The following is a 21,828-nucleotide window of genomic DNA, read 5'->3' as shown; positions in this document are numbered from 1 at the left end:
GTTTATACTTTGCTACAATTGATCCTGAATCCCTTAAAGTTACAGACCAGGTTTGTGAGAAAGCAAAAGAGCATATGGCCCTCTGCAGCTCTTTTTGACTTGACCAACAGCCTGCCCACTTTGCAGACCTCTGATATGTTTCCACCATAAAGACGCTCCAGCACGCTGATGGACTGTATCAATGCACATCAAGCCATGCTGGCTATAGCGCTACTGCTTGTGGTGGGGTAATGATGCGGGTGTTAGGAAAGATGCATCTTTCCTGCTCAAGACTTGTGAGATTTGTTTCTGATATCTGAACTACTGAGGGGCTTTAGAGATTTAACACTGATGTTTGTGTCCAAAACTGGGTTCATTCATTGGACTGCTGAACCATATTATTTAGAAAACTATATCCGTATTAGACACTGACCGTTTTTGCTGATTATGGGCTAGTATGTCAAGAAATGCTTGAGTTAGCCTAAAAATTGTAGTTGTAAGGAGGAAGAATGCTGTCCTGATTTTTAGGATGATTTCTAACCAACCCCTTTCCCTGGTTCTCCACTGTCTGCCTCAATCAGAATAGGGCATACAAGAAGTTCAAATTGGGCTAGGTGTTCTCCTGTTGAATGAAGGAAATGGGGAACAAAAAATGCTTGCTCTTACAGTTTCTCATGATCTATCCAGCCCTCCAAAAGCCTTGCAACAAGAAAAGGAAGTGAAGGCCTGACTTCTAAAGGAGAAAAGCTTATTTTAAAAGCTTGAGGCAATAGAGAACATATGCAACAGACTTGCAATATATAGAGAGCAAGGGAGCAAAACAAATCTTGAAGTACGCTTTTGGAAAAAATGGCATATATACTGTTCTATTTACTTCATTATAAAGCATCCAAAACTGTTTTGCCATTTAGAGAAAATGTATTGGCTTTTCACCTAACTTTTCTGCAATGTACACGTGCAATACATAGCTGATGAAGAGCTGCTTTAAGTTTTTCCTTTTAAAATCTAATTTTTAAAAAGTTAAACCTCTGTGGATGCTTAATACAATGCACCTGGTGACCTCCTTTCAGTGTGGTGGTGCATTACTGCCTTTAGGAAAAACAGTACTCTTTCACCTCACAATAATTTGTTACTAGAGCTGCTTATGCAACTACTCCCTATTATGAAGAGACGTTGCTGAGTGTTAATACTATCATATAGGAAAGTGAGCTAAATCTTAGGGTGTGGAGAGTAACCATACTAAACTTTAAGTATACCTCACTTCTACTACATATGTCTGGTTGCGGTCATCTGAACATTCTTTCAGAGGAGGGGTAAATTGACCACGTGGGAGTCTATTTTACTTTGAAGAATGAGGGTGGTTTTTATGCAATGTACCTTTTATGATTTTTAGAATATTTTAAGGATCGAGATGAACTTTTCAGATCTACTTGCTAGCTGTTCTGGGGTTAACAGAAGTGAACAATAAAAGTCTTACTGGAATCTGGCTTTAATTGAAAAGGAGATGACTAAGGGGTGGAGTATGATAGAGATCTGTAAAATCATGACTGGGTGTGGAGAAAGTAAATAAGGAAGTGTTATTTACTCCTCATAACACACAAACTAGGGAAATTGATTAAATGAATTTCCAAATGAAATTATTAGGCGGCAGGTTTAAAACAGAAATATATCTTCATACAACACAGTCAACCTGTGGAACTTTGCCAAAGGATGTTGTGATGGCCAAGACTATAACAGGGTTCAAAAAACTAGATAAATTCATGGAGGATTGGTCCATCCATGACTATTAGCCAGGATGAGCAGGGATGGTGTCCCTAGCCTCCGTTTGCCAGAAACTGGGATTGGGAGACAGGGAATGGATCACTTATGAAAGTCTAATTTTGAGATCTATACATGTTTTCATAAATGGCAGAATCTTAATTTTATAGCTTTGATTGGTAATGGCACTTGTGATGCAATGACACTTTTACATTGTACTTAAATTTCACTCAATTTCCAGTTACCGTTAATTATGAACAGGTGATAGTCTGCTTTGTGCAGCTTCATCAGGAGATCAGAAGCAGGCAGTGTTAAGGAGCAATCCCTTTCCTCGGACTTCTCCACCTACATAACAAATGTACATTATAATAATATATTCCTATATCATTAGCTCAAAGCTATTCAAGCAGTTTTTTGTTTGCCAATGTCATCAGAAGCTTCTAACTAAAGAGAGCTTATCAGTTATGTGTATATATTGTCTGTCTTTTACAGCAATGACAAGCAAGGTCTTGTACTTAACCTTTGGCTATACTGGCATTCATTGAAGGTTCTAATATACTTCCAAAACTTTCAGAATACATTTTAATTATTCTTACCTCTCAACGTTAGAAGTACACTACTTTTTTGTGAAACTGAGTGTAAACATTAAAAGCGTTCGCTACAGATGTGTCAGAGGGTTCTTTAGATTCTAATAGTATTAATGAGCATTTTTTCATTTTTCGTAAGTGTTTTTTCTTTCTTGTCTTTCTAAACTGAGACCATTCATAGGGACTAGATAACAGTTGAATTCTGTGTAACAGTGGTGACAGATAAAAACCCAGTTAAAATAACACCACTCTTTCAATCACCCAGGTTCAATCTTGGTGACCTCTTCAATTCTTCTTCCCTTCCCTTTCACACGCTCCGCTTTTCAGACCACCATTTCCAAAATTTGTCCCTTTGTCAGTATTAAGATACTTGTCCATGCTCTGGTAACTTTCCTTGTTGACTATTGTGATCTTCTCCTCTAGCCTTCACCTTCCTATACTCTGCTCTTTCCCTGTCTCTGTATATTCAAATGGGAAGATTGTTTTGTTTCTTTCTGATCTTACCATCTCTCTCCAACCCCAGATCTCTGAACAGACATCCCCATTCCACATTTAAGTCGAAGCATCTCTGCAAAGCACTAACTAATCCACTTCTGCCTACATCTCTTTACTCATCTGTTCCAAAAGCCCCTTCCTACAGACTATTCAAGCTTGTCTCCTGAATTCTGCATCATTATGTGTAACGCTGCCTACAGTGACTCGAGAGTGAGAGTACCAATCTCAGGGCAGACTGCTAGGAAGCATGGCACAAACCCCAAATTAGTTGAGAATTCTATATAGAGATTTCACCAACCAATTATCAAGTGTGAACTCTTCAGGCACTAAAACAGCTTTAATGTGGAGTCATATCTAGTCTCCTTCAGTACTACAACCTATCTTATCATCCAGGTGAATGTACCTTTGTGATAGATGGTCCCTTACACCAAGAATCACTTCAATATTCAGGTTACTCCTAGTCCCAAAGGACCACTCACTTACCTCAGGTCAGTTGCACTTTAGATCTCACACCAAAGACAACACTTGTAGCCAATCCTATAATAAACTATATGAAGATTTATTAAATAGGAAAAAGAGACCAGAGTTATTTTACAAGGTTAAAGCAGGTTAAAATATACACACACATAGTTTCAAAAGGTAATAGAAGCTTCTATAATCAGCAAGCTCTGTATGTCCTTTACGGCTAACCCAAGCTAAGCAGCTGAAGATCTCTTGCCTATGCCAAGAAAAACCTTGCCTCCCAGAGTCCAAGCTGCATACCTAGTTCCTTTTATTTGGGGGCTTCTCTCCCTCTCCTGCTATATGCAAACTCAGTTTCATGGGAGGAATCCACTTGCATGACTCATCTTCTACTCGTGGGAGAATTCTGTGCCACTGCAATTGCACAGAATTTGTGTTCCCCACAGATTTTTTTGCTTCCTTTTGCTTCCCCGTGAGAGAGTCATTTTTTGGCAGGGAAGTCACAAGAGCAGTCATGCGACTTGCCCCAGCAATGTGTTTCAGATGCCCAGGGCAGCTGGCGGAGAGATAAATCACTGTCCCCAGTCCCCCAGCATCTGAACCACCACTGAGACCCCCACACCCAGACCCCCTCCGAAGCTCTATTTCCCCCCCCCACACACACACCCAGGCCTCCTCGCTGCTGAGCCCCAACCACATTCACCTTGACCCCCCCCGCGGAGTCTCATTACCATTGCACGCAGAACCCCCCAACAAGCCCCTGTGCATCCAGATTGCCCGCCCCCCATTGAGCTGCCCACACCCAGATTTCCCCACACAGAACTCTCTCGACCCACACCTGGATCACCCCACATTAAGCCCCTCCACACTTGGATCCTGACTTGCTGAGCCTGCCTGGCCACATGGAGGGGCAGGGCCTTGAGGCGCTTTTGGGGCAGGCCAGGTCTTTATGCTGTGTCAGGGTTGGGTGCAGTCTCACTGCTGAGTCCATGTCCCAGCGGGGAGCTGCACAGTGATCTCCCATCTCTGTGGCAGCCAGTGGCTTGTGCTCCCCAATGCCATGCTGGAGCCTCCACGTTTATTTGACAAATAAAATTTGCAGAATTTTAAATTTTTTGGCGCTGAATGCCCTCAGGAGTAAGAATCCACACTGGGGCTGGGTGGGAGAGAAGCAACAAATGCTGCACACATTCTTATAATACCTATTTTAACAGGGCTAACACACAGGTGAGCCATAGTGATTTCAGCTATGTATTTATCATTGCTCAGTTGTGACATGGGGACCTTGGCATGAGCTGGCACCTGGTCTGCCAGCATCACAGTATCTTTCACCCACTCTTGCTTTCCCACTATCCAGCGTTCCTGGAACGACTTCCAATTGAATGTATGCTAGCCGCCTTCTCTTCCAAAACTTGCCATACAGTATTGTACTTGCTCTTGCTTTTAGATTAGAAATTTATTGGTGCAGGTACTTGTTTGACGCAGGTCAACTCCTGTAAAGTATCTGGTATGATTATGGTACTATGTGTGGCTGCACTAATTTACAGTATAAAACACGAGAATAGGTGTTGAAAAGAACTGATTCAAGTGTGTGTTCTCTGAGTCATTCAGTCCTTGGCCTCTCTTGAGACTAACAAACTCATTTTACGAAGGTCATCAAGTTCGTATTTGGGGCACACTCAGATTTCATGACCGAAACATAACGTGTAAATAGCTTGTTTTCACACTTCTTCAAATCTCTTTAACCATTTTGATTCCAATAAGTCACTGGTATAGTACTACAGTTTCTGTGATACTTACCCATGTAGTTGCACTGGGCTTTGTATAGAGATGGGTAGGCTGAATTTGGACTCTGATGCCTGCTGATTCCCTAGCTGGTGTCTCAGTTGAAATCTAGTGCATAACGGGAAGTCCAAACTCAGAAGCCTGAGATTCTGTCTCTCTGTAAGCGAAACAGAAAATGTCAACGAAAACAGTTCAGAATGTTCTCTCTAGAAATGTTTTCCCTTTTCTGATTCACAGAGGGCAGTGCACACAGGCTCTAAGTCCTTTGAAGATCTTGGTTTAAATGTGAGTGATCTGTAAATCTCTGATACGAGACTGAACAAGGAAAGCTGTCTCTTTCCACCTTTCTGCAACATTTCCAGAATTTTTTCCTGGCCTGCACAATGGAGCTGGATTAATAACTGAAGAGGCTGGAAATATTCAGTGACAAAGACTCCTGTATGCTAGTGTGGGGGACTAATATTCCCATTTTAACTGAGCCTCATGAGCTCCATATGACTTAATGATACCTTTTCTCCATTTCCTGTATGGCATAGCACTAGTATGTAGACATTTATGCAGTTACTCTCTCTTCTAGGTGTGTAAGCATCTGCTCGTTGGCCTTCAGCATGGATGGCATGTTCCTCTCTGCATCCAGTAACACAGAGACAGTGCACATCTTCAAACTCGAGACTGTGAAAGAAAAGTAAGTTTCAGAAGTGCTCAAGAAACAGACTTGTTGTTTGGCAGTCTGGATGAATTCTCAGGAGCTTGGACATTTCCTTATTTTGAAAACCCCTTACTGTTAAGGACATAGCAAGACGATTGTGGATCAACTGGCTGAATTCAGCTGCTGAGATACACATGTCCCTCTGTAAATAGAAAAACTATTTCTATAAGTTGGAACATCCTTAGGAGAAAAATGGGGATGCTTAAATTTTTTTTAATCACATGTGCCTTTTACTACACAGTCAGTCAACCTCCCCACCTGCATATATCATAGTACTGACATGCATGGAGTGCCATAAAAGGCTGCAACTAAAAACACTTATGTTTGTGTGGGTTGAGGGCATGGAGCATATTGACACTCTAGATTATCATTTCAAGGGTGACCTGCAAAGGGAATTTGGATTTTTGCCTTGTTTGCTGCTTCATGATGCATAAAGGAGTTCTAGAAAGGTTTTTCAGTTTTCCTGCATGATCTTTATATTAGAACTTCAGTTGTTGTTGTTTACTGTTGTCTCTGAGGCCTGGTCTACACTGGGCGGGGGGCAAGCTAAGTTGGTCTAAGTCACTGCGGTAGGACGACTGCTGACGCTCCCCCGTCGACTCTGCCCTAGCGTCTCGCTCTGGTGGAGTACCGGAGTTGACAGGAGAGCGCTTGGTGGTCGATTTATCGCATCTTTGCTAGACGCAATAAATCGACCCCCGCTGGATCAATCGCTCTGGAAGTAAATGTAGACATGCCCTGAGACTCTGGAAAATGGTTGGATTATGATACTAGATAAACAATAGTGAAACTTGATTGAGAATGGAAGTGATTCTTTTGTATAGTCAGGTTGCTTAAATTTTTGTTAACACGTTGTCATGCAATTTTATAAATAGGGGAAAAAAGTTAGCAATTTAACAGCCTATCCATTCGCTAAAGGGCTAAGAGTGCTCATAGTACATGAGACTTGCAGTGAGAAGCCCAACAAAAATAGGGGATACCAGACTTATCAGTAGTGTTATTTCTAAGGGGGAGGGGGCAAACAAGGAAAAGAGCCTTTATACATAAAGTAAAAAGACCACCAGACATCCTTCTCTCGTTGCAGGTTGTTTTTAATGTCAAAGTACACAATTGAATTCAACTTTCCCTTTTCTTCCTCCTGAACTGTAGACCTCAGGAAGAGCCCACTACCTGGACAGGTTACTTCGGAAAAGTGCTGATGGCCTCCACAAGCTATCTGCCCTCTCAAGTCACAGAAATGTTTAACCAGGGCAGAGCCTTTGCTACAGTTCGCCTGCCATTCTGTGGACACAAAAACATCTGTACTCTTGCCACGTGAGTAAGGAGATGAGGTTTTTTCCCACCACCCGGTGGACTGCCAGTATCAAGCAAAGGAAGCCTTGACAGAATAGATAATGTTCCAAGGTTTTCTGGCTTGTCAGGTCACACATCTCCTCTATAGCTAAATGGCTAATGTATAGAACACATCAGGGATTGGATTGCCATTTGTTAACCATTTCAAAGCTTCGTCCTGCTCAGGAACAGTGTGTGAAAACTAATTACTCAGAGCCCGACTGAAACAGAAGGCATAAAGTTTCTTCAGGGATGATTGTGGAACGAATTGCTTTTTAAAGAGGATTTTGTGAGCTTCCAGAAATCCTTCCTGGTGAAGGAAGAATGTTTAAAAACAGACTCAAACCTAAAATATTCATTCCCCATTAGTGCTGAATGAAATGTTAATGCATTTTGATATTAAGTTGTTGTATTAGACAGTCGTGACTATCCAATTCAGAAGACTTTAAGGTGCCAAATCTGGGGTCTGCAATTCCTAAGACAAGCTCTTAAATTTGGGTAAAAGTGTAGTATTTGTGAGTCTTTTTTTAACCGACTACACACATTTTAGTCTTCATTCTTTCTGAACCAAAAGTGGCGCATTTGGCACAGCTATCAAAGCAATAAACTGTGCAGTATTAAATGTGTTTTGTGGGGAATTAATAAATTTGTGCTGATCTACTCAAACTTACAGGTTTCATTTTACATTTAATGACATTTCATCTGATCTCGGAGCTCTCTGCAGACATTAAATAAGCGTCACCTCATGCCTGTGTGGTAGGGAAGTATATCACCATGTTAGATGGTGAAACTGAGTGCCATGCAGTGCCACAGTGAGTGAGTAGCGGAGCTCGTATGCGAACAAGAGGCTTGACTCCTTGTCTCCTTTAGCCATTAGACAACACTGCCTCCACATGTGAGTTAATTGACATGCACGAGACCTACACAAATGGCTCCCTTTAATGTCAGTGGTAGTTTTGTGCCAGATTCCCCTGCATGTTACTTTTGTCATGGGAGCCCTGCATATGTAGCCATTGAACCAGATTTCTTATGAGCTGTAGTGAGGGGAAAGCGATCACTTAGAAACCACAATTTTCTGCTGGTATAACACTCCCATTCCTAAAACTTGGTTTTCTGTGTCCTCTCCTAATCTCTTCTAGAATCCAGAAGATTCCCCGTTTACTGGTGGGAGCTTCTGATGGGTACCTCTATATGTACAACCTGGACCCACAGGAAGGAGGAGAGTGCACACTAATGAAACAGCACAAGTAAGTCCAGATTCGGTCCTACCTGTGTACTTGTCACGTTTGGTTTTCTAATATAACTGGACTGACAAAAATCTTTGTTCCAAAACTCATTTCCTCCTGCTGAACTCAAATCTTAGAGCTCATTTTTGTATTGATATTTTTAAGAGCAGTGGCAGGAGGTGAGTAACCTTTAGAATCTCCTTGCTTCTTCCTTCCTAGTAACTGTTACACTAAGCATCACTTTCATAGCAGAAACTTAATGCTGTCTGATTGCAGTCAAGAATCAATCTGCTGTCAGTCTATACTCCCATCTCCTGCCACGCAGCTGGTGGTTGTTACTTTAACAAGAATATGAAACATGACCCCTAACACACTTCTTCCATGGATGAGAGAACTTTCCAAAGGTGGGGAAACATCATCCCCATTTTACAAATACAGAAACTGGCTCCTGCACTAATATCTAATGTCATGGGACAGGCTTACTTGTAAGCTACCTTGTCTGTAGGCTGGCCACATGGTCTATTTAGTAGCAGGTCTGTAGAATGGTTTAGGAGAGATCAGGGTTGATAGCATAGCAAGGATTCATAGGTTTTTAAGGCTAGAAGGGCACCCTTATGATTACCTAATCTGACCACCTATATAATGCAGGTCATAGAATTTCACCTAATAATTCCTGCATCAGGGCTATAACATCTTTTTGGGCAAGAGCATATCTTCTGCAAAAAAGTTGAAATCTTGATTTTAAAGACTTCAAGTCATGGGTAATCCACCACATTACTGTGTGAATTGTTCTACTGGGTAATCCTCATTGTTTAAAAAAAATGCATTTCTAGTCTGAATGTATCTAGCCTCTGCTTCCAGCCACTTAACTCGTTATGCCTTTGGCATAATTTAGATGATTTGTCTTCAGTGTTTGTGATGAGAAATGCAGTCCGCCAAATGCTTTCCCTACAATTCTCTGGAAGGCTGACGCCTCTCGGTCACAATGCAAGTGATGTGTGACATTGAAGACTGAGGAACTGATTACAGTGACCAAAGGCATAAAAGATTTTATTAATATTACACATGTATGATTTTTTTTTGCATGCCTAATGTGGAGGTTTTGCACAATTGGTGTGCAGGAGTATTGACTGCAGTTGTATTGGTGATTGTTCCTTGAACCACTTCTGCACATCTAATCTCTTTCTCTGCCCACTAGGCTAGATGGCAGTATGGAGCCAGCCAATGAAATTTTAGAGTCTGCGTCACATGACCGGCCACTCGTAGCACAAACCTATAGTGCTGCTGTGACAAAAGGTACTTATGTGCCTTCATCACCCACAAGACACGGTAAGGCTAATGCTGGAAAACTGGGAGAAGATTATTCTAAAGATGATTCTATCCAAGATGGCTTCTTGTGCTCTTCCAAGTTTTGGCCTTTATCTTTATGACTCTGTAAACCTGTTATGAAGCATTTGTTCTGTTAGTCATAGTGGAAACAGAAGGTAGCTGTTAAGTGACCCTGAGAGCCACTTTGGAAGCTTCACGGGACAGATCGTTTGTCTTTGCTACTTTCTGGGCAGTCTGGACAGAACTGAATATGGAACTGTACTGGGACACCATAGTAATATGTACCTTAGGGTATGATGTTTTGTTAACCTTACGTAGTGTTTGGACAGACTCTTGGTACCGGCTTCTGTGCAGCATTTGGACTGCAGTCCTTTTGTAAGAGTTGCACAAGATACCCCAATATTTCTGTTGCTGTCATGGTGACTTTTGCCACTGTCCCACCAGTCTGACATACAGATTAAATCTGTACTGGCTTGGTGGAGACCAGAATTTGAGTATGTTAGGGTTCCCTAAGTGAGTGGAGACCAGGTATATAGTTAATATAACCAGTATGAGTACCCTCAATTCCTTTGTTGGTGGCACACTGGCAGAAGATTTGGCCATGGAGATGACACATTTCACCGTCCCAGGGTGAATGCTGTGATGATTACAGCAGTGTCGGGGGAGGGGGTCAAGATTGTCAGCCCACCTGCTCAGAACAAGGGAGTGAGCTTTGTTTAAATTTGGAAGCCTGATGATGACCTCATCAGCAAATCGTGGTTTTAAAAAACACTGACTTGTGACAAAGCCAATCGAGAATGGCAATGGTGCTGTTGCAGGTAGTGTCTTGTACTTCAGCTTATAAACTTGCATCAGGAGCTTTCTCGCATCCAAGCTCCAATTTTTGCTACTGAACCCCAAACACTATCATTGTTTCTGCAGCCTATACAGAGGATCTGGGTGCAGTGGGTGGAGCTTGCCTGGAAGATGAAACCAATGCGCTACGATTGGACGAAGACAGTGAGCATCCTCCCATGATTCTTCGGACTGACTGAACTTTTGACCTGTGAACTCACTCCTAAAGCTGAGAACACTGGCCTGATGTTTCTTGAGGAATCTCGTGTTATGCTGCTATGAACTTTGGCATGAATTGGGAGAGAGGATGACAGACTCCAAAAACAGTTTTAAACGTTGTAGCTGTAGTCCTAATTCTATACCATTGGAAAAATATATGGTTTCAATTCAGTGGCTTTTAATCTTGCTTATCGATTTTAGCTGTGTGTGGTTTTGCTTTTTTGTTTTTGGACGGGGTTTGTTTTGTTTTTGTTTTGTTGCCAAAACCTGCTCTTTGTGCAGTCCTCAACCTACTAGCTTTGCATGCATTCATGTGCCAAGCAAGCATTGGCGAGAGAAGCCACTTTATAACAAACTAAAGTTTGTATTTTTTTATATATGTATATAATACTTAGCATATATAAGGAAGGAGTGGAAAAGTGGTTCTGGATGCTGAGGCTGGTTCTGCACTGACAAAGGTCCAAATGGTTTCCTGTGCATTGGCTTGCAGGCATGCCTCATGACTGACATGCAACCTTTAAGATGCAATATCCTGTTTCTTGGGTTTCCCCCACCCCTTCCCTGAACCATTTGGTTTAATTAAAATTCCTTCTGAATGTTGCTTATTTGTGGGAGTGTTCTGTTTGTTGGGATGAAAGGCCTGTTTCCTGACTGGAATTTCTTCTGTCCCCAAGAATATGTAATATAGAAAGTGCCTGTACAGGAAAAATCTTAGGGGAAGGAAAGCTAGGAAGGGGTAGACACTTACTGTTGTGGGGGGTTTTTTTGTTTTTTTTGGTGTTCATCTATCCTTGCTGTTTTGGAGCTGTCTGTCTTCAAGCCAAGTTAGCCAATATGCTGACTTAGAAGAGGTGTTTCAGGTTAATAACTTGGAAAGCACTTTCTTCCTCCCTCCCTCTGTTAGATCAGTTATGTCCCTGGCAGAGCAGCAATAATCTCTCATTTTATACCTGCTTTAATCCCTCGGAGCAAGGCCAGCATCCTTCCTGCCAAGGACTGGATGGCGATAGCTTCAGAGACTGTCAGCCCTACTTCGTAAATGACCTTAAGGTTTTGCATTGGGAAGATACAATGCTCCCCTCTCCTTTCCTTGTCTCCATCCAATTTGGATCTGAGCATGCTGCCTCAATAATGAAGGTTCAGGAATTATGGAATGCTGATGTAAATATAAATGACTATCCACTTGAGTTCCAGCTTTTGAGAGTTATTAATCTTCTCTCAAGTGTTCCTTGGATAACTAAACTACACTATGTGTTGCCTCCATTTCCACCGGCTTGAGGAGCACTTCTGATGCACTTGAAAGGGATGGTTGTCCTTTTGGCAGCTCTGGAATGACTGTTCTTGAACTGCTGTGACCCTGGCTAGGAGTGAACAAGGTTGGGCAATGCTGCCATCTATTTGTGCCTTTCGCTAAATCTTGGCTATATTAGGTGAGCAAAATGATTACCACAGCATTTGGGTGTGAGTGTTGCTTTCCTTAGACTCTAAGCCTCCTTTCACTTTCAGATAGTGAAACTGATTACCCATCTCTTGTTCTGGCATCTCTTCAAAACAAACAAACAAACAAACAAAAAACCCCAAACCAATTGGAATAAAAGAGTCATAAGTCTTGAGAGAAAACAGAACCAGGATTTCCTTGAGTGCTCTCACAAATTTAACTTTCCTACCAATCACACAAAACTATGGTGCTGCTTAGATTTAGGATTTGCTACTATGCATGCTGTTGAATAGGGGCATGCAATGGCAGTTTGTCCTCAGAGCTCAACACAGGTAGCTGGGCTTCTGTTTCCTTTAAGGGAGCAGAGGATGGTGGTAGGCCCTGCCAAAGAGTCATATTGTGTACAAACTTACCTATAGTCATGCTGTCATTATAAAATGAACCGCTGTTAGTCAAATCAATTTCCTGGAAGAGAATCTTCACCGTTCTCTCCCAAACCCCAGATCCTTCTCATGTGGTGAGGAAGCATCAGATTTGCCTCTACCCACTTTCTGAGCTCCATACTGTTCTGGATATGTTGAATGGAGCAACTAGTTTGGGCCTCTTCAGTGGTCTCCTCTGAGTGTATTGTGTTCTGAAACATGTTGAAATCTCATTAAGTCTCCGAACTTCAAGCTCTGTCAAAAACTAAGCCCCATGAATAAAATTTGTTACCATTTGTGAACCGCTGCGGGCTATGCTGTGGAATTTATAACTTTAGTGAGGCCTGAAATGCAAGTCTTACAGCAAATACAAGCTCAGCAGGTTTTGTTGGTAGCCGTATAACTACCAAAAGACTTCAAATGTAGTTCTGGTCACGTCCGTTTTGATAACCCATTCGGAGGCTTGGCATAAATTCTAAGCTCCATCAGAAGAGCTTGTAATAAACAGTCATGAGCACCACTGATGTAACATAGGTCTGCTAAAGGTACAAGCTTTACAACTTTTGAGTTATAACGGCACCAAAAAATACTTTCCTCCATTTCAATGTAAACTAAGGGAATTTCTTGACTGTTTCCCTTTTAAAAAAAAAAGTGAGTGCTAGTGTACAACACTCTCAAAATACTACACACCTGTCAGGACATTCATAGTTATGGTTCCAACACCAACCTTAGCTCTGCCTCTCTCCTCGTCATCTACCTATAAGCTTGAGACCCCACACATGCTAACTATATTTCCCATAAATGCCATAGACTACCATCTCCACCCATATTCTTCATATGGACAGGTGAATTGCCCACTAGACTCAATACTCCCCCAATTCACCCTTCTGCTCCAGGCTGAAGGCGATAATTTCTAGTATCTTGACTTTCCTGTGCAGTCCAGAGATTATCCTTTCTTGGCCAGCATACCCCTATGGGCCAGAGAGCCCAACCTACCTCACTCACCATCACTGCTGTACCCACCTGTCCACTGGTGGTCAAAGAAGCCACTTTCAAGAGATCTGTCTTTGTCCAAACCACTCCACACACCAGCTAGTCACAGATCCTAGAATATGTAATGTCCCTGACTATGGGGATGACTTACCTCTGTTTCTGCCCCCATGGGAAGGAGCTGGCTTGCATGTAGGCCCTGCTTGGCAACCTCCTTTCTGTCAGGTAAGATGTGACTGCCCTATCTCTTAGGTCTGTCACCAGTCATGATGTAAACAATTCAGGTGTTGAGAGACACTCATTGCATTTCCTCTTCCATCTCCCGTTCAGCCTTGATCTTAAACCGTGCACCAGCAGAAGTGGGAACCTGGCCATTGGTAACTGGCTGCTGACAAATTTAGGAGTTCTCTTCAGCATAGGGCTTAATCCCAGGTGTACAAGGACCTGCCTTATAGTGACAACCCACTCTTCCATCATGTATCCTCATATGACTAAGGAGCGTACTCTTGGAATTCCTGTGCTCCACAGTGCAGGTGGCAAAACCTTTAACTGTGTATTTCCTGAGTTCCTAGTGTGTGTGTGTGTAGGGTTCATATTCTATTATCACTCTAGTGGGCAATATATTCTTAGCCATAACTTCACCTATTATTTTTTTAAATACTGCACTTATCAAAGGCTTATTTTTAAAAATAAAGCTTTCTGGGGGACAAGTGTCAGTATGGGGTAAAACGTATAACCAAAGATGGCCTGCTGTGGGGGGGGGGGGGGAAATGTGCGTAGACTTGGAATTCTAAACTCAGGTGTTGCTAGGTTCTGGTGTTCCTAGTTCCCATTGAGTACCATAGATAGAGGGGCTGCATTTCAGATACATTCTGTTAATGTGTCCATAGATAGCAAGTATGGTTGTTCTGTGGCTGCCTTGAGATCGGTCAGTTCTTATAATTTTTCTCTTATTTTTTTGTTGAGTTATGAACCAGGAGATGTTGCATGCTTTGGACTCGCCCCACAGCATTGTTTCTGCAGGAACAGTAGGTAAATCTAGCACTTAAAAGGTAACTGGGCATGGCAGAGAGGGGAAGTGAGCATTGTGGAACCATGTGAGGAAATGGCAGGAGGTTCGTAAAAACTGCTGCTTTTTTCCTAAAGTCCCAATTCAGCCAGGCACTGAAGCACATGAGTAGTCCCAATGAAATCAGTTAGGCTCAAACTTAAGCACCTTGCTGAATTGGGGCTTCGCTGAGGAATTTCTTAGGGCTAATATCCCAGGGCTAAATTTCCATAAAGGAGTAGGAAAAAGCTATAGCCTTCTTAACTGCCTCAAATTGCAAATGAACATCAGTTGAGTACAAACCTGAAGCTGTTTCCTTAAGTATAGTAACAGGAGTTTCCAGCTGAAAGGAAGTTGTTTACAGCTAATAATTTTTTAAAAAGGCAGACCAATGGGAGAACTACCACCACTTAATTCAGCTAGAGACCTAGGATTGCGATTCTGATCAGCAGAACTTTTTTCTACTGGGAATCTCACAGTCTGCTTCCTGTGTTCTAATAATGGCATCTGCACAAAAGAGAACGTGTAATAAGGCTTTAGAATTTCTTTCCTAGAGGGTCACCTCAGGTGCTCAGCATAGCTTTCTCTCGTATGCAGACCAGTTGCTGCTGTCCGTGGGAACAATCATGTCCTCCCACCCCCAAAGGCATTGTCTGTGGTCCTCCTCACTGCACTGCACTTGAACAACTCAAAAACCCTGCCCTGCTTTGAAAGTTTTACCCCTTACAGTTAAAACCCAACTGTAAGGAGTGCAGTAAAGTTTTGATTTAACCTAGTAGCACTAGAGGTCAAGACTAAAATGTCTTCTCTGAGCAAGCATAATTCTTCATGTTTCTGGGAGTTATGCCATATGTTGAAAGGAGATTAGACCCTTAAAATGCTAATGCGGCTCAGGAAAGTGCTCACAGGCAAGAGAGTCTGGCTCCTGGTGTGTGAATAACTCACTTCAAATTGCAATTTCACAATTGAAGGCACTTAGCAAATTTTCATTTATGCATCTTTAATACTTAACTGGCACAATCCATCTCTGTAAAATAGCGGACAACAGGTCTTCACTCCGGCTTGCAAGTAGCTACTTTTCCATGTGCATTGTGGGTGTCTTGACTCTTCTGTTGATCATACGGTTGCGGTAATTGCACATTAGTCCTTACTTCCTTTGTACAGAATTTGATTAATTTGTGGGTGGGTGGGGAATTTGGTAGTAACTAGTGTGGGGAATCAAATCCCAATCCCCAGCTCCTGAATTGAATGGAGTCAGTCTTCTCAACCCTTTCCACCCAATCCAATCTTTCCCTTTCAGATTTCCTTCCTTACCTGGAGGAAGCTGCATCCTGCAGTGCTAATATGCTTCTGTTCAATGTCTGTATAAATAAATGAAAAAATCTGTTCACCAATAACATTCCACACTATCAAGTGTCCAGCTCTTATTGCTAGCCCATTGCTGTTCAAATTTTATAATTGCATAAGAAATTAAACCTGTGTTGTGATACGTATTTTGTGTCTGCCTTATTCATTTGCTACGTGAAACTGGGGTCTGTTAGCTATAGATGACTTTGTACAAAAGAGAAGAGCACTAGTTTGGGTAGAGCTGTAGCTGATAAAGCTACAGCCAACTCTGTGCCATGTTCTGCTGTCAAGGGACACCGTCAGTGTTAGTTTTACCTCTTACAAAACATTGCAAAGATCATTGTGAAACAGTGCAAGGACACCTGGCAACTTTCACCTCCTGGCAGTTTTCTGAACACTTTTCTTCTCCCCAGCTTCCCTCAGCAAGAAGAATCTGGCATGGCTGGTTTGTGATGGTGAGATATCCTCAGACCCAATTTTCTGCTCCCCCCTCACTGGTTTCACACAAGGACCTTTGTGTGTGTAAGGGCAAGAGGCAGTTCTGGCTGCTCTTCCCTTCCAACCTTGGACCCTACACATTTAACTTGAGAAATTCCTAACTGGCTGCCTTTGCTGAATGAGAAATGGTTACATGCTGGCGTCCAGCCAAACTGCGGGAGCTGCAGTGCCTCCCTTGCACAGTTAAACACGAAACAGACGGAGCCTGGAGAAAAGCGGGCTCTTGGCCTTCTGGAGGAGTCTCGGAATGCTGATGCTATGTTGATCCATGAGTCTAGGGTGGGAAACGGACTATATAGAGCGCGCTGTCCAAACACACACACAGAAACCAGGGGAAAGTAGCTTTCTGTTTTAACAATCTGCAGTAATGTGTGTGCATACTGTCCATTTTAATACACAAACGCTCTTCCTTTTTAGGTTTCAGAGTAGCAGCCGTGTTAGTCTGTATCCGCAAAAAGAAAAGGAGGACTTGTGGCACCTTAGAGGCTAGCCAATTTATTTGAGCATAAGCTTTCGTGAGCTACAGCTCCCTTCATTGGATGCATACTGTGGAAGTATGCAGTATGCATCCGATGAAGTGAGCTGTAGCTCACAAAAGCTTATGCTCAAATAAATTGGTTAGTCTCTAAGGTGCCACAAGTCCTCCTTTTCTTCCTTTTTTTAGAGTCCTAATTATGTATAGTCCTCTTCCACCCCTACCAAAATTCTGTGCCTAGTCCTATCCTGCGGGGAAAGCTAGAAATAAGAACACTGGATACAATAGCATTAAAAGGGTGGCTTCTCTAAGGCATTCTGTCTGAGTGGACTGGGGTGTGTTACTTAGTTTTTCTTGTATGCAGTATTTCTTAGGTTCAATGGAGCAAACTCTGTGCTTTCACCATTGGAGCGATGTGCTAAGAGAAACCAAGGATGTTGTCTTTCAAGTATCAAACTCCTGGACAGTGTGTAAAAATGTTTTCACACTGCATCCAGGAGGGTTGTGGGAAGTCTGCAGAAGCCTTAGTGGTAAAAAGCTCTATCCATTTTTAACTACAGCCTAACCAAGGCTCTTTAAAGTGGCATCATTTTTACAAGCTGCTTTTCCACTTGTGCCCTCTACCACCATTTTCTTCCCTCCTCTTCCCCCCCGCCCCCCGGAAAAACAAAATTGCAAGAAAGCAAGACAACATGTGCATCTATATATTTTAGATCTATTCTTGTACAGCAGCATATTCAGCAGTCGGGAGGATTACCTTAAATAAATTCAGCCCTTGAATTAAGCAATACCATTGAAGTCATTGGCTTTGTACCTGTTTACGACATTACTGACTCCGACCTATTAAATCTGAATTCCCAGGGAAGCAGATGAGAATATTTCAGTCTCCCATTTACTTTATCCCAATGAGCAAACTTCAAACCCATTGTCTTTGTAAGTACGTTTTATTTGCTGCCAATTAGTCTTTAATTCTCTCACCTTGAGCGGTCTCTAGGCAGACTTGTGACTTTCAGGAGGGAAGTAAAAACTTAGAGGGTTTTGCCCCAGTTGTAGTTCTGAGCTTTTGATTCTGTTCCTTAGTGCCTGAGCCCTAGGACTCTTGAGTCCAGGATGAAATCTGTTCAGGGCAATACAATTGCTGAGGCTATAAATTAGTCCAGTCGTACATACTGAACTGTGAAAAGGCTGTTCTTGGGGAATGTGCAGTAATGGTGAGGTGCAAATTAAACAAAGGGTAGAATACAGATTTGCAGAAGTCCTGGAAGACCGTATCCGTCTTATTCTTGCAAATGCTCTGACTTAGGAAACCTCTTCTAATGCAACATAACTGTTTCATGGTGATCAGGTGGTAATAAAATAGCAGATATTGGATGAACTTTAGGCACAGGCAAGCATTGTGCCTCCTCTTCTCTTCAGATGCTGATGCTGAGGTTCAAAGCATGCATTGGTGTTGGGCTTTCTTCCCTATCTAAGAGAGAGATCATGGATGGGCAAACTTTTTGGCCCTTGGGCCACATCTGGGAATAGAAATTGTATGAAAGCTCACAAAATTGGGTTGGGGTGCAGGAGGGGGTGAGGGCTGAGGCAAGGGATTGGGGCATGGGGGGAGGCTCAGGGGTGCAGACTCTGGGTGGTGCTTACCTCAAGCGGCTCCCAGAAGCAGCAGCATGTCCCTTCTCCAGCTCTTACGCGGAGGCGTGGCCAGGCAGGTCTGTGTGCTGCCCTGTCCACTGGCACTGCTCCCTATGTCCCAGGGGAACAGCCCCTGGCTGCCCCTATGTGTAGGAGCCGGAGCAGGGCCATGCCACTGCTTCTAGGAGCCACGTGGAACAGTCCCCGACCCTGCTTCATGGCTGGAGTGCCCAAGCAGGACAAGCCCCAGACCCCACTCCGCAGCGGGAGCTCGAGGGCTGGATTAAAATGGCTTGCAGGCCAGATCTGCACCCTAGTTTACACCCCTGATCTACATAGAAAATTTTTGCTGAATGTTGTTCTGAGCACTAGTATAGTGTAGCGCAGGGGTAGTCAATAGGGCCATGGGCTAAATCCAGCAACCCCAGACACTTTTTTGAACACAGTGAAATCTTTTATTTACTTATCACTGTTTTTGTATTTTGAAATCTGGACCATGTCTATATCTTGACCAAGAAATTTGGACCTTGACAAAAAATAGATTACCCCCTAGTATAGTGCTTGTCATAGTCTCCATACCCTATGCTGAACTAGCAACCCCTGGGCTCTGTCAGGGGTGGGACCCTCTGCACAGACAGTTCTGTGGCCAGATTTTGGGCAGAGTTCTGCCAGGCATGAGGCACAGATTTCTTCATCTAATTTCTTGGAGCAATGTGAGTTAAATGGGATTCTAGGCTCACCGTTCCTTAGCTTATTTAAAAACAAACACACACACACACACACACCCCACAGAGATATATAGATTAGATATTTCACCAGCTGTTTTAGCATCTTTTTATCTTAAGTTTTTAAGAATATCAAGTTGCCTAGTAGGGTTATATTAATAGATTTTTAAGAGCAGGTCATCTAGTCTGACTTCCTGCATAACACAGGCCCTAGAATTTCACCAGTGATTGTGTTACGGATAGGTTACCATGTACTAAGGCCTAGAGTGAGATCAGAAATAAGACTGTAAACTTGTGCCCTGTTTCTGTAATCTTTACAAACACTGTCGCTGCAGATTTGACAAAATGCAAAGAAGGTACCAATGTGAGATTTCTAAAAATAGCTGCAGCACTAGACCCAAGGTTTAAGAATCTGAAGTGCTGTCCAAAATCAGAGAGGGGCAAGGTATGGAGCATGCTTTCAGAAGTTGTAAAAGAGCAACACTCCGATGCAGAAACTACAGAACCCGAACCACCAGAAAAGAAAATCAACCTTCTGCTGGTGGCATCTGACTCAGATGATGAAAATGAACATGCATCCATCCGCTCTGCTTTGGATCATTATCGAGCAGAACCCATCATCAGGATGGATGGATGTCCTCTGGAATGGTGGTTGAAGCATGAAGGGACATGTGAATCTTTAGCGCATCTGGCATGTAAATAGTTTGTGAGGCCGGTTACCACAGTGCCATGTGAATGCCTGTTCTCACTTTCAGGTGACATTGAAAACAAGAAGAGGGCAGCATTATCTCCTGCAAATGTAAACAAACTTGTTTGAGCAATTGGCTGAAATAGGACTGAGTGGACTTGTAGGCTCTAAAGTTTCACATTTTTATTTTTGAATGCAGTTATTTTTTTGTACATAATTTGACATTTGTAAGTTCAACTTTCATGATCGAGATTGCACTACAGTACTTACATTAGGTGAATTGAAAAATACTATTTTTTTTACAGTGCAAATATTTGTAATCAAAAATACAAAGTGAGCACTGTACACTTTGTATTGTGTGTTGCAATTGAAATCCATATATTAGAAAATGTAGAAAACATCCAAAATATTTAAATAAATGGTATTCTATTATTGTTTAACAGTACGATTAAGCGCATTATTAATTTTTTTAATCACTTGACAGCCCTAAAAATACTTAAAACAAAGCTGGGCCTAATGAGCTGGAAATCGCTTGAGAGTGCTGTGCTGGCTGATCTGAAAGATTTGGCCTGCTATTGGAGCTTTGGTTTTCCCCTGCGGAGCAGGGTGCTTTGTGGGGCATATGCTGGGAACATAGCTGCATTAGGACAAAAAGTTTGAAAGAGAGATGAAGAAGAAATGGCAGCAAAGCAAACAGTCCGTACCTGAAAGCAACATGAAACAGAAAGGGAAATCAGAACATTGAAAACCGCCTCTGGACTTGATATCTCCTCTGAATTTCTGGAGAACCTGGGAACAACTAGCAGACAAGGGCTAGCCATCTTCAATCTAGATTTCTTGTTTGTAATGTTGTAGTCGTGTTGGTTCCAGGGTCTTAGCGAGACAAGGAGAGTCCGGCAAAAGAGATTACCTCACCCGCCTTGTCATTCTATCTAGAGTCATACATGAGAATAAAATACCTAAGAGCTGGCACAGAGCAAAAGTAAAGTCTTGCCAAAACCTGAGAGACCGCTGACTTGCAACAACTTCCCGTTTCTTTGATATGCTGCATGTACAGATTACTTCAAAGAGTTGTCCCTATAGTTGATAACTTGAGTGTAGATCAAGCAGGCTTCAGACCAAACCCCCGCAGTGCCTGCAATCAAGTGCTAGCAGTCACCACCTAAATCAGAATGGCGGCCAGGCCAGGCCGAAGACAGGCTCAATATTCCTAGATCTTACTGTTGCATATGATACAATGTGGTATACAGGTCTACTGTAAGAACTGTCACTGGTCCACAACAGTGGGTTGTCATGGTTATGGAGCTGTTTCTGACAGGCTGCCTATTCCAAGTTTCACTTGGACAGAAAAACCAGCTCCTGGAGGTCCCAAAACTGCGATCTACCCCCAAGGCTCCCTGTGATGGGCTCCCCTCATGGTGCCACTTGAAACTGGGGTACCACTGAGCCCACCTGTCCTACCAGCTGGGGTTCCCTTTACACTGTACTGCTGAGACAAGCCCTCCCTCAGGCTTCAGACTGCACTTTACCAGCTGCATTTTCATACAGATGCTGAGATCAGCTCTGCCTGGGAGGGCTCAGCTAAGGAATTGCCCGGCACTCAAGTGCACCACCACCCCCCCCGGCCTGTAAGCCCAAAATTGTATCCTCTTGCACTGCACAGAGAATTATGCAACATAAGCCCATTGAAATTTGCCCCTTCCTGCATTGTGGAGAAAGATATGCACAGGTTTTTTTGCCCGTCCCCCCAGTTATGAATTCCACAAACTGGTTTTAGAGAAAACAAAAACAAGTTTATTGACTACAAAAGAGAGATTTTAAGTGATTATAAGGGATAGCCAACAGATCAA

The 21,828-nt window shown here is 42.7% G+C and overlaps 1 protein-coding gene across 1 annotated transcript in view; it reads left to right on the top strand.

Moving 5' to 3' along the window:
* Positions 1–11,315, top strand: part of WIPI2 (WD repeat domain, phosphoinositide interacting 2) — a 35,068-nt gene extending 23,753 nt beyond the window's left edge. Inside the window, exons 8-12 of the mRNA XM_084640666.1 lie at positions 5,644–5,751; positions 6,925–7,089; positions 8,247–8,354; positions 9,532–9,662; positions 10,584–11,315. Of these exons, the coding sequence (XP_084496792.1) occupies positions 5,644–5,751; positions 6,925–7,089; positions 8,247–8,354; positions 9,532–9,662; positions 10,584–10,696 (625 nt within the window). The 3' untranslated portion in view covers positions 10,697–11,315. The remainder of the gene's footprint in view (positions 1–5,643; positions 5,752–6,924; positions 7,090–8,246; positions 8,355–9,531; positions 9,663–10,583) is intronic.
* The last annotated feature ends 10,513 nt before the right edge of the window (positions 11,316–21,828 follow it).

Source organism: Lepidochelys olivacea (assembly GCF_965140295.1).
Source record: "Lepidochelys olivacea isolate rLepOli2 genome assembly, chromosome: 10".
Classification (NCBI taxonomy): domain Eukaryota; kingdom Metazoa; phylum Chordata; order Testudines; family Cheloniidae; genus Lepidochelys; species Lepidochelys olivacea.
This window is presented reverse-complemented; position numbering and strand designations above follow the sequence as displayed.